We start from the raw sequence: 11932 nt of genomic DNA, 5'->3' as shown, positions 1-11932 counted from the left end.
GAGCTGCTGCTGCTGGAGCTGCTGCTGGAGCTGCTGCTGGAGCAACGACGCGAGATGTGGATGAAATGAGAAACTGTCAGGGAGAAACGAACTGAAGTTTAACTCATAAAGTAAATGTTTCCTCTAATCGGCTCAGAAACGAATAAAACAGGTGAAATTCCATCACCAGTTTGTCAGCAGAAGCTCATTGAACTCGGTAATCAGATCTGAATTTGATAAGAGAGACGATGATCACAAGGTCTGTCATGAAGAAACCATTTTAATTCGCCATGTTTTCAGTCCGAACGCCGTTTTGTCCTCATGTTACTGAATAAATGAAGATACTTATAGCTTTTCATCTTCAGATTGATGCCAGTTTTAGTGATGAGCCAAAGATCTGATCCTAACCATGACACGTCCACCACCGTGCCTCAGCAAATCAAACTGCCCATGGTTTTTTTTATCTGTGTTTTTCTGCCTGGGAATAAGTAAATAAATAAAATCCTCCCCATGTTATTGAGCTGAAACGCTCTGATTCGCATGCGAACAGCGGCATCCGGTGTGAAACCACTTTGGATTCAGTGCTTTTGAATCGCAGCTTCCCGTCCATCTCTGCATTATTCTCTCTCTCTCTCTCTCTGTTGGACGGTAAACCGCCGCCGCGCCGCCGCGCGTCTGAAATAATGATTCATTTTTGTTGGCGAGCAGAAGGCTCTGAAGTCGTCACAGTGGACTCCGTGTTTAATCTTCCTCTCTGCTGCCCGTCACTTCTAGCTAACCGTGACAATCAGTAGATATTTGAATTTAGCTGCATGTCGGACAGAGCAGATCTGACACAGAGGACAGTAACCGGCCAGAACCAGCAGGGGGAGCTGCTCTGGTCTGCAGAGACTACATGTGCAGTCTCTAATTAACGTCATCTAATTAACGGAGTTTGGGACTCGAGTCACAAATTTAATAACTTTAGATTTGATGAAATCATAAAGGACACCTCTGCTAATTAGTGGAGCTGTGTGCGTCTCCTAAATGCTTCCCCCAGTGAGTTGTGGGTTCCCCCCCCACCCCCCCCCCCCCCGGTCTCCTTCCAGCAGGTCAAAAACCTGCAAGGTGAGACGGCTAGCTGCTAATTAGCTGCAAGCTAACAAGCATCGAACTTTAACAACTTTTGTCCTGTTCTCATGGCGATGAAGGTTCGCAACACCATGCATGCATAATGCAGTAGGTAGTGAACACACACACACACACACACACACACACACACACACACACACACACACACATTTATTCTGTTTTTACATTTAAATGTTTCAAAACAAACAGATTTTAAAATCAGCTGAAAATAATCAACCGTAAATTCAAAGGAAAGTTTTTTTTAAATATATTTCAGTTATTTATCTGTTAAATTATCTTATTTTTAAAACCATAAACTGCAATCAGAGCATTTTAGAGAAAACATGAAACGCTGAGCAGAAACTCGGGGTTAAAAAATGTGAAACTTTTCTGAAGGTGTTCATCGTTTACACTCCAGGTGTCAAAACTCATTTTCACTTCATTTCAAGATGAAAATGTCTTTAAAGTTTTGCATTAACAAAACCAATTAATACAAGCTGGTAAAATATGAATAAGTGGTTTTCTCTGCGTTCAATGATTATTCTGGAAATTAAATAATATTAAACATCTTAATCTAAGTTGACAAAATACAAACAAAAACCGCTGATGATAAAATAAAGGTTAAATGTTTTCATTGCCATAATAAAAAGGTTCTATTTCCAGAGGGCCACATGAAAACTTGTGGTGGCCTGGATTTGGCCCGCGCGCCTCGGGTTTGGCACAGCTAAACTCCTAACCCAGATGGAGCCACTGGTTCTGTTCTACATGAAGACCTGAAGCTCTCAGGCTTTGATAGTTTACAGATTTATGGAAATGTTCCCGCCACAAAGTTCAAAGGTCAGCGAAGCCGCTGCCAGTCAGCCGAGGAAAAACTATGAAACGGAAACGCTGCACGAAAAAAATGGAAATCTGGATCCACATTCAAGGATCCTTTGGGACGTAGGAGACGTTCCCGGTGCGTTTACACGCAGACGGCTGACATGCGGTTCTAAAAAGCCTTTTGTGGGTTTTCTCCCCCCAGAAACATGACTGTCAGGTTAATTGGTCTCTCTAAATTGCCCCTAGGTGTGAGTGTGTGTAGTTTGTGTTGCCCTGCGACAGACAGGTGACCCGTCCAGGTGACCCGTCCAGGTGACCCGTCCAGGTGACCCCGCCTCTCACCCAGAACCTTAGCTGGAGGCAGCAGCTCGTCCTGACCCACTGAGGAACCAGGATTGTAAGTTAATTCTGTCCTATTTCAAGTATACTAGGATATTTGCACTAGAAACTAGACAGAAATGGGGGCTGCACAGTGGTGCAGTTGGTAGAGCTGTTGCCTTGCAGCAAGAAGGTTCTGGGTTCGATTCCCGGTCTTTCTGCATGGAGTCTCCATGTTCTCCCTGTGCATGGTGGGTTTTCTCCAGGTACTCTGGTTTCCTCCCACGGTCCAAAAACATGACTGTCAGGTTAATTGGCCTCTCCAAATTGCCCCTAGGTGTGAGTGTGTGTGTGCATGGTTGTTTGTCCTGTGAGTCTCTGTGTTGCCCTGCGACAGACTGGTGACCTGTCCAGGTGACCCCACCCCTCGCCCGGAACGTTAGCTGGAGAGGCACCAGCACCTCCTGACTCACTGAGGGACAAGGGTGAAAGAAAATGGATGGATGGATGGATGGATGGATGGCCAAAAATGAAACAAAACAAAAATGTGTGCTGGCTGGACGGACATTAAATTTAACTCAATGTGTCTGAATTCAAACATTCCTCCAGGTTCGGCAGAGCGAACAACAAACAGCTTCTACGTTTAGGGGTGTGATTACTTTTCTAACTGCACCGAGTTGAGTTGGAAAGTTGTTTTTTTTTTCTTTTATCGATTAAAATAATAATAATTTGAAAACAGGTTTTTGTATTTTTTCTGTATAAAATTGTTTGATAATCTGAAAAATGCAAGTTGGACGAAAAAAAACCCAAAACAAAAAGAAGAAATCTGAAAGGGAGCAAATACTTTTTCACAGTAAAAGCAGAACCACTGAATAACGAGAGCAACAGGAAGTGGAGAAACAAAGGAAATGTGGATCTGAACGAACGGACAGCAGACGGAGGAGAGGCGGCTTCCTGATGAACGGATGAAAGACGAGCAAACAGAGGAGAAGAATAATGAAGCAGAGCAAACGGAGTGAGGACAGGAAACCGGGAGACGGAGGAGAAGAAGGCGACCTGTCCCTTCGTCTGGATGGAGAGAAGCTTTAAAAGACGAGCGGCGGAGGAGAGGAAGAACAGACGGATGATAAACAGGCGAGAGCTGGAGATCCTGCAGACCAGACAGAAACCACAACCTGCACAGCCATAGTTTTAAAATGTAAAGCACAACATTATAAATGTTTTCAAATGATAATTAACAAAAGTCATTCAGAACCTGGTTTTTAAAGGGCCGGTACCATGAAAAATCATCAAGTTATAAAGTTTCTCCCGTCATAAACAACCATGGAGTTGCTTTGATTCCTGCTTCACAAGTCCTTCAATCTCCACGGCAACCAATCAGCTGTGCTAAAAGCCTGGGTGGGCTTAGCCCCGCCTTCGAGGCGCAGCTCCTCCCCCACCCAGCTCCTTCAGACTAGCCAGCAGCAAATAGCAAACACCTGGCGGCGCTGCTTCTCAGAGCGACGCTGGTAAAAACGTTAAAGGGTTAATAGAGGAGCCATGTTGGGACGACTTCCTGGAGGCGGAGCTTCAGAAAGAGCCGGAGCTTTTAAAGAGACAGAGGCCCAATTTTAAAATAACTACAGAGTCAAATTTATTTTAATTCGTAGGATTTTTATAAGAACAGAAGGGAAGACAGCAACTTAATTACGGTAAAACCGAACGCTGACCTTTAAAAGATAAAACGCTCAGATTTCTCACATCTGTTGCTTCCGATTCTTCTTTTGAATCTTGGACAGACATTTTGTAAGAAGCGTCTCTGAGGAAAACCAGAACATTTCCCCCCCCCTGCTGCGTTTTAACGGGGTTAAACGACGGCTGTCAGGGCGAACGGACGTGGCATTTCAGTTTCCTTCCAGGCAGAGGAGAAACCGGACGGCTGATCGTTTACCGAGATCTTACCGGCGAAGCCTCGAGATCCCGCAGACGCAGGAAGTTCCTTCCTCAGTAACAGTAACTCAAACATAAAGCAGTGGGTGTTTTTAAAGGAAAGGGAAGTCTGAAGCACTCTACATCCACAGCTTGAACAGTTTGTCTGTTAATTAAAGTAAAAACATTTAGTTTGCAACTGAATTTGGGTTTTAAAAATGCTTTTTGTTTTAACACAGGCCTGATAAACTCATTAAAACCATTTCACGTCTCTTAAGTCTGTTTCTATAAATGTGGCAACATTTACTATAAAATTAAAGAGACTCTTTTTAATCTGTAACAACAATTTTGCTCTAATTAGAGAATAAATAAAACACTGGAAGTTTGTGGATGTAATGAAACTCAAGTCTTGTGAGTCGTTTTTCCTTAAATGTCCCAAATCCTGAATATTTTACTGCTTTATAATAACTTTTCTTTTCTTTTCTGCCTGCAGCCTGAATGAACACCTTAAATGTTTTTCCTGCCTTTTCTTCTTTGCATCATTACATCCAGGAGGTCGACTGAAAGGTGGAAACCAGCAGAGGAAGCAAAAGGAAACTGATGCGTCCTCAAGGTGAGAGGAGCTGCTACCCGTCTGATGTCTTGATTCAATCAACACAAAAGCTCATTTAATCCCAGCGATGAAAAGAAATTTAATTCTACGCCTACAATCATGTTGTAAAGCCTTGATGCAGAAATTAAATATTAAATTAAATAATATTGATATCCGATAGTAACTCTGGTGTTATGGAAGATTTACCAATATTTTATTTCATAATTGTTTTTATCCGATTACTCGATTAATCGTAAGAAAAAGCTATAGATTACTAAAATAATCGTTTACAACAGCCCTAGCCGGATGTCTAAGGAGGCTTTTCTCTGGCTGCTTTTTGCTGCTTCTGCACAATCACAAAAACGACACATTCAGAGTTTCACTTGAGTCATGAAATGTTTTCCTCACGAAAACACAAAAATCTTTTAAAGCTCACAAGCCAAGAATAACTACAACGATGAACAGAAACGTGAAAAAACCTTCCACACGTTTCATGGTTTGTGACATGTGAACACGTACTTCATATGTGCAAATGATTGTTACATTTTAGCACAGAAAATGTGCAAAACCTTGAACATATCAAATTCTTCCTATGGGTTTCACATATAGTATGAACCATGTGAAAAACCAGCAAATGTAAAATGTGATTCACATGTGTAAATAATATTGTTTGTAATATATAAGCACACTTAATCTGTGGACGTTATAGTTACATGTGAAACTCTACTGGAGTTTCACATGTAAAACAATATCTTGGAACTGGAATGGATGATTGGATTGCTTCACATGTGAAAATTTGATTTTTATAACCTGAAATAGGAATGAGAATTTTCCACAAAGTTCTTTCTCACATTTACTTCACATGTGGAATATATATATTTTTGTTTGAAATGACATGTTCTGAATTGGCGGGAATATTTTGTCTCATGTGAACACATGTGAAAGTAGCCATACATGTGAATTTCCTTTTCACCAGCGGTAACTGAACTGTGCAGAAAAACACAACATGTTGAAAACTCGTGGTAATGTTTTTCCTGTTAGGCATTTATACATTTACTGTGCAGTAACATGTGAAATACATTTTGGAAACTGGATTTTCGTGACATGTTGACATGTAAGAAAACTTTTTACACAAACTTTACGCAAAGACCATGTTGTCCCATGAATACTTTCCGCTTCACATGTTAACACTTGTCCTCATTATCTACAGGAATAATGAGAAAACTTACATTTACTTTGCAACATGTGAATAAGTAGGAAAATGTGTTGATAATTTTCACGTCACATGGTAAAACAGGCTTTTTCCCTAAGTGTGTCTTGCAATAACAATGGGAAAACTTGGGAAATTCTTCCACATGGGAAAAGCTTCCAAATTTTGTTCCACGTGTGAAAATTAGATTGTCACATGTGAAACAGGAAATAAATCTTCCACAAAGTTTTTCCCAGGTGCTTTATACGTACAAATATATTTAGTTTGTAAAATGCAAAAAATGGGACAGTGCTTCATGTGTGAATAATTTTCACATAGTACGACATTTCACATGTCTAAATAAAATTCTACTAAAACATGTGAAAACTGAAAATCTTTCAAATGTGATTCACATGTGAAAATGTGATTTCACAACATGCAAAGTATAGGAATGAATCTTCTACAAAGTTTTCTTATGTGAGCTTCACATGTGAAATGTGTTTGAACAAGTAGGACATTTAATCATGTGCAAATAGTTTTCACATTTCACATGGTCCAAGTTAAATTCTACCATGACATGTGAAAACGTTGGACATTATTTCATGTAGAAAATGGTTCCTCGTGTGAAAATTATGTAGTGTGTTACATGTGAACAAAATTTTCTATATGACAAACATTTTCACATGTGACACTGGAACATGTTTCACATGTACAAATTAGAGTTTGTAGTAACATCTGAAACACACAAGTCAATGTTTCACATATTTTGTTGCACATGTAACAAACAGCCTCTCAGGATCATTTAGCATCTTTAAGCTAAAGAAGCTAACGTCAGTAGCACCGGTTGAGTTTTTGAACACCCTCCAGCCAATCCGCTCAACGTTTCCTTCGTCACGCTCCAGCCTTACCTGTCAAAGCTGTTTCCCTTTTTCAGCCTTTTATGTTAAAATGTCAGAAATCAGAGTCCCAGAAGTCATCCAGCTGTTTGGGAGCAATGTGGAAGAAAGCGATTGCATCAACCAGGCTGATAATGCAAGTTAAGCCTGAGGCTGATTTTCTGACACACTGGAGCTGCGGCTACAGGCAGATCAACACCTAGAAGAAGCAGAAAACGAAGGTAGCCATCTTATTGAGGCGATTCGCATCAGGCCGACAGGAGGTGGGATGACTGGCTTGGAAAGATAATTGTACCTGCAGAAAATCCAGCCACAGAAACAAAGTGAGTTTTATCTGCAAACCACCTTCCAGTCTCAGCGATGGGGTGGATATGAGAAGTGGCAGGCGGCCAGCGGGGAGCGTCATTACCAACGCGCCCGCTCCTCTGTTCCCGCCACTCCGTCACCAACCCGATGAGGTAAACACGCTGGCCTCCTGCTTTTGGAAATCAACTGAAGTGATGATTTGTCTGCGCGGGCCCCTGACGGGCCCCGTGGCGCGGTGGAGGGCCTGGGGAGCGCCGTGGCTGCCCTCGGCCCCTCCAGACTTAGATTTGCTGATGAAACGCGGCGGCGGCGGCAGCGGCGCTTCTCGACGCATCAGAAGGTTTCTGATCCACCGTCCAGAGAATAACCTGAGCAGTTCCTCATCCTAACGGCGGCCAGAAACCCGGCAGGTGAAAACACACCTGTTCTCCACCTCTTGATGTGGATGTAACCATTTCTGATTGTTTTCAGCAGAAAAACAAAAAAGATGTGCAGAAAACAAACTTCACTTCTTTACAGTAAATCAGCAGAATAGTTACAAGCCAGGAGCATCAGTGATTCTTTTAGAAGAATAACACAGTAACATGTTTTCTAGATATATTTTAGAAATTCTCTTGATTTTATTAATTTATTTAAAACATGTCCACACATTCACAACATTAACTATTTTCATTTTGTTCCAGTATGTCCCATAAAGAGTAGGTGGAAGTTATGACTCCTGTCCTTTTGGATGACTCAGTTTAATATCTGCTATTTACACTATTTTATGGCAAAACCCTAAAAGAAGGAAACTGAAACATTTCATGAAGTAATTTCTGAACTGAATGAACACGAACGCTCTGCTTCTCCAGGGTTAGAAGGTAATTTTGAGGATTTGATAAATAATTCAGGTTTTTATTTCACCTGCATTTATTTATTAGATGAATTAATCAATCATTTTGTTTCCACTTGGAGCCATACAAATTATTTCAAGTGTGAGGCTGCCAACTATCTCAGTTATTATTGATAATATCCAGCAACATATAAATCAGTGGTCCCCAAACTACGGCCCGCGGGCCGGATCCGGCCCACCTCCACGTTTGGTCCGGCCCCCTGAACAACACCAGAGAGCGTTTAGATTTTTTTTCATATACCGTATTTTCCGGACTATAAGCTGCTACTTTTTTCCTAAGCTTTGAACCATGTGACTTATTGCCCGGTGCGGCTTATATGAAGATTTTCCTTCCACCACCAGGGGGCTCTTTAGCAGGAAGTGAATCATTGGAAGTCAAAATTGGAAATAAAAGAAGAAAGCGCCCATTAAAACGGAATTAGGCTTTAATAGGGAATTGAAATTTGAGAATGTTGTTGATCAGTTAAATAGCATTGAGGGTAAAAAAGAAGATTTTTCGTTTTTTTAAATGATACTGGGATCATTATGAGAATTTGAGGTATAGATATTAGGATCCAGTAGATGGCAGTAGTGCAACAATAATGGATGCAAGCTGCTGTTGAGATCTGAAGAAGAAGAAAGCGGCCATTTTCATTTAGCACATTTAGCTAGTAGCAACACAAAGGATCAGCACTTTGTTACAGTTCCCGTTCAGAAACGACCGTAATCAGTTCAGTTAAATCTAAACTTGGCACCTTTATCGTTTTCAACCGTAATAAACGTGATATTCAATCGACCTGTTATGACTCAGATGTTGGCTGTCCGCCCTCCTCTGCTGCTGCTGCATCGCTGTGGAAAACCTGGAGCGGCAGAGATATCTGAGGCTTATAGTCCAGAAAATACGGTATTTATTTAATAAATAGTGTTATTTCCTGGATTTTTTTCTGCGAAGAACCCAGAGAGGGTTATTTGATTGTGTTTTCTGGAAAACAACACATTTTTACATTTAGGCTCTCCTGCAGTCGTCACACCTTTTCTGTAACAAACTGACTCCGGCCCCCAGCAGAGAAGGGAAACGTTATGTGGCCCTCAGGAAAAGGTTTGGGGCCCCCTGGTATAAACACGGATTTAAGTGGTTTATTAAAAGGAAATCCTCAACAAAGCTTTTGAGAAATATGTTTGTTCTCATGCATAACTGTGGATTTTTGTCGTTCCAACAGATGTGAGGAATGAATCTCTTCCTCCATCAGCTTTGCAGAACCTGGATGCATGAATAAAGCAAAGTGCAGTAGAAACGTCTGCAGCTGAAACTCCACTCACTCCAGGTGAACGCAGACATCCTCAGGCAGAAAAATAAATCCATTAGAGGGGAAGTGGGAACATTAGGACCGGCCTAATTGACTGCTTGATGCACTCTAAGAGAGGAAAACTCTCTTTAGCTGGATGTGAACGCAGTGAAACCGCAGGTTATCGGCCACCAGTGTTTATGAAACATTATAAGACGGTTTAGTTCTGAACCCTGGACAAAAAAAACGAGTTGACTGACACTTAAAGTGTCACTTATTAAGACTAATAATGTAATTTACTGTATAATAACAGTTTGTTTATGTTGACAAAACTGACAGTGATGCTTTAATCGATGCTCAGACCAGAAGCTGACGTTTTGGGGTCAGACTGTAATGTCGGCAGAATACCTGACATTATTTGCAAAAAGCACGACTGAGCGGGTTTCTGTCAAGAGGGCCTGAACCCAATCCTCCCATCTGAGCCGTAATTTCCCCAATAACTGGGTCACCCTGACACCGAAACGAGGTGTGATTTATGGGGAACATTAGCGCAGAAGTGTTCATAACAGTAACAGGAATCCAGGGCAGTCAAGGAGGATTGCAGCTGATTGTGTCCCATGAAGAGACGGAGCTGAATCCGGCCTTCGGTTACGATCAAGGTCTTTAAAGCTTCTGGTCAGTTGTTGCTCTTATATTCGCCATCGAGATGATTTAATCTACATTTTTCTGGAGAAACCTGGTTAGGATTCTGACACCCAAATGGATTATGAATCTGATTCAAGTCTCTTTTTACACCATGAAGGTGGTGAACGACGCCTGATTGGCTAAAGGTGCTTTCACACCAGCCATGTTTAGTCGGCTTTAATCGAACTAGGGCTGTTGTAAACGATTATTTTAGTAATCGAGTAATCTATAGATTTTTCTCACGATTAATCGAGTAATCGGATAAAAACAATTATGAAATAAAATATTGGTGAATCTTCCATAACACCAGTGTTACTATCGGATATGAACATCAGTCTATTTTTTCCACCTTTGAGCTTCCCTACCAGTTACTGTTTTGTAGACCGGGGGAGCAACACGGGATATTTACGGCTCCTCCGTTCAGAAACTCATCTACCCGCCATGTTCCGCCTCCCGTTTGTTCAGACCGGGATGATATCAGTTTATTGTGCGGTTCGTCCGTAAAGCTGCTCTGACCCTGTAAGCATCAACCCTCAGCCGTGTTCAGTCTCTCCGCTCACCTGTAGAAATCCTCCTCAGCTTCTTCCCGCCGTTCAACCAGCAGCTCCGGAGCAGAAAGGCTGCCGAACTCCCGGCATCGCGCCGGTCATTTTAAGGATGTTTATTGGTCCCACAAAAACGATGAAAACCCGGAATTATCACCAATCAGTAAAATCCCCGCGGGCCGAACCTGAAGATTGGACGTTATGCCGCCAACACGTAGCTTCCGTCAACAACTCAGAGGCGGAAGTCAGAGCTCCGCGCAACGCAAATAATGTTCCGGCTGAAACACGGTGCGCTAAATCAGTGTTTTTCAACCACTGTTCCGCGGCACACTAGTGTGCCGTGAGTGATCGTCAGGTGTGCCGTGGAAATTATTCAATTTCACCTAAGGTACCGTATTTTTCGGACTAAAAGCTGCTACTTTTTTTCTAAGCTTTGAACCACGCGGATTGTAGCCCGCTGTGGCTTTGCTGTGTATTTTTTTCAACCACCAGGGGGCTCTCTAGCAGGAAGTGAATCATTAGAAGTCAAAATTGTAAATCAAAAGAAGAACGTGCTAATTTTCAACCTGTTCAGGGGTATTTTTAAGCAGCAGGCACGATGGAGAAATGTTTTCAGACTCGTATCATGCAGCTTTTAAGTTGAGGGCTGCCGATCTGGCACTACAGGAGAGAAATAGAGCCGCTGCATTTAAGCTCGGTGTGAACGAAACCATGGTTCGGCTTTGGAGACGGAGTGCTGCGTCCTTAATATATGCAGCAGATTTATTAGGACGCCGCCCTCTGCTGGGTCCTTATGGAAAATCGAGAGCAGCTTCCAGTTTTTTTTTTTTTTCAAAAAAAAAATGAAGGTGCTAGTATGGTGCGCTCTATAGTCCGAAAAATACGGTAATTGATTTTAAAAGATTTTTTGAAAATGAATTATCTGCAAATAATGCCATCTTCGAGTGTCTGCTGTAGCAGTGACTAGCGGCGTAATCATGTAATTTTCTTACCACTAGATGGCAGTAGGTACAGAACATTTTACATTACAACAAGAGAATTAGTGATGCATGAATGTTACAGGTAGCGGTGAGAGCATCGTATCTAGCAAGACAGTGATGGAAAAGACATAGAAGCTCAGGAGTAGTTAGAAAGAACATGAGTCCATTTCCCACAACATGTCTGTGAAGTGAGCTTCTCCAGCCTGGCTACTATAAAAACTAAAAACAGAGAGACTGAGATGTGGAGGAAGAGCTTTGTCTTTCTTCAATTTCTGCCAGAAAATCAGCTGTTTTCATCCAAACATGCTCAGGTTTCACACCAGGTGGTAAAATATACAGATATTGACATTTTGTACATGCAACTCTTCATATTGTAACAGTGAATATGAAGTAAAATGTTTCCCAAATATTATTGCTTCTTTCAGAATAAGAATTATTTTCTGTATTCT

At 41.7% G+C, this 11932-nt stretch overlaps 1 protein-coding gene across 1 annotated transcript in view; it reads right to left on the bottom strand.

Moving 5' to 3' along the window:
* The window catches only part of LOC108166629 (acidic proline-rich protein PRP25-like), an 11103-nt gene extending 3652 nt beyond the window's left edge, over window positions 1–7451 (bottom strand). The window contains exon 1 of the mRNA XM_017307036.1: window positions 7262–7451. Within this exon, the coding sequence (XP_017162525.1) occupies window positions 7262–7451 (190 nt within the window). The remainder of the gene's footprint in view (window positions 1–7261) is intronic.
* Between the last annotated feature and the right edge of the window lie 4481 nt (window positions 7452–11932).

Source organism: Poecilia reticulata, linkage group LG10, assembly GCF_000633615.1.
Source record: "Poecilia reticulata strain Guanapo linkage group LG10, Guppy_female_1.0+MT, whole genome shotgun sequence".
NCBI classification, from domain to species: domain Eukaryota; kingdom Metazoa; phylum Chordata; class Actinopteri; order Cyprinodontiformes; family Poeciliidae; genus Poecilia; species Poecilia reticulata.
Note: the sequence above shows the minus strand (reverse complement) of the source record. Positions and strands in the feature narration are given on the sequence as shown.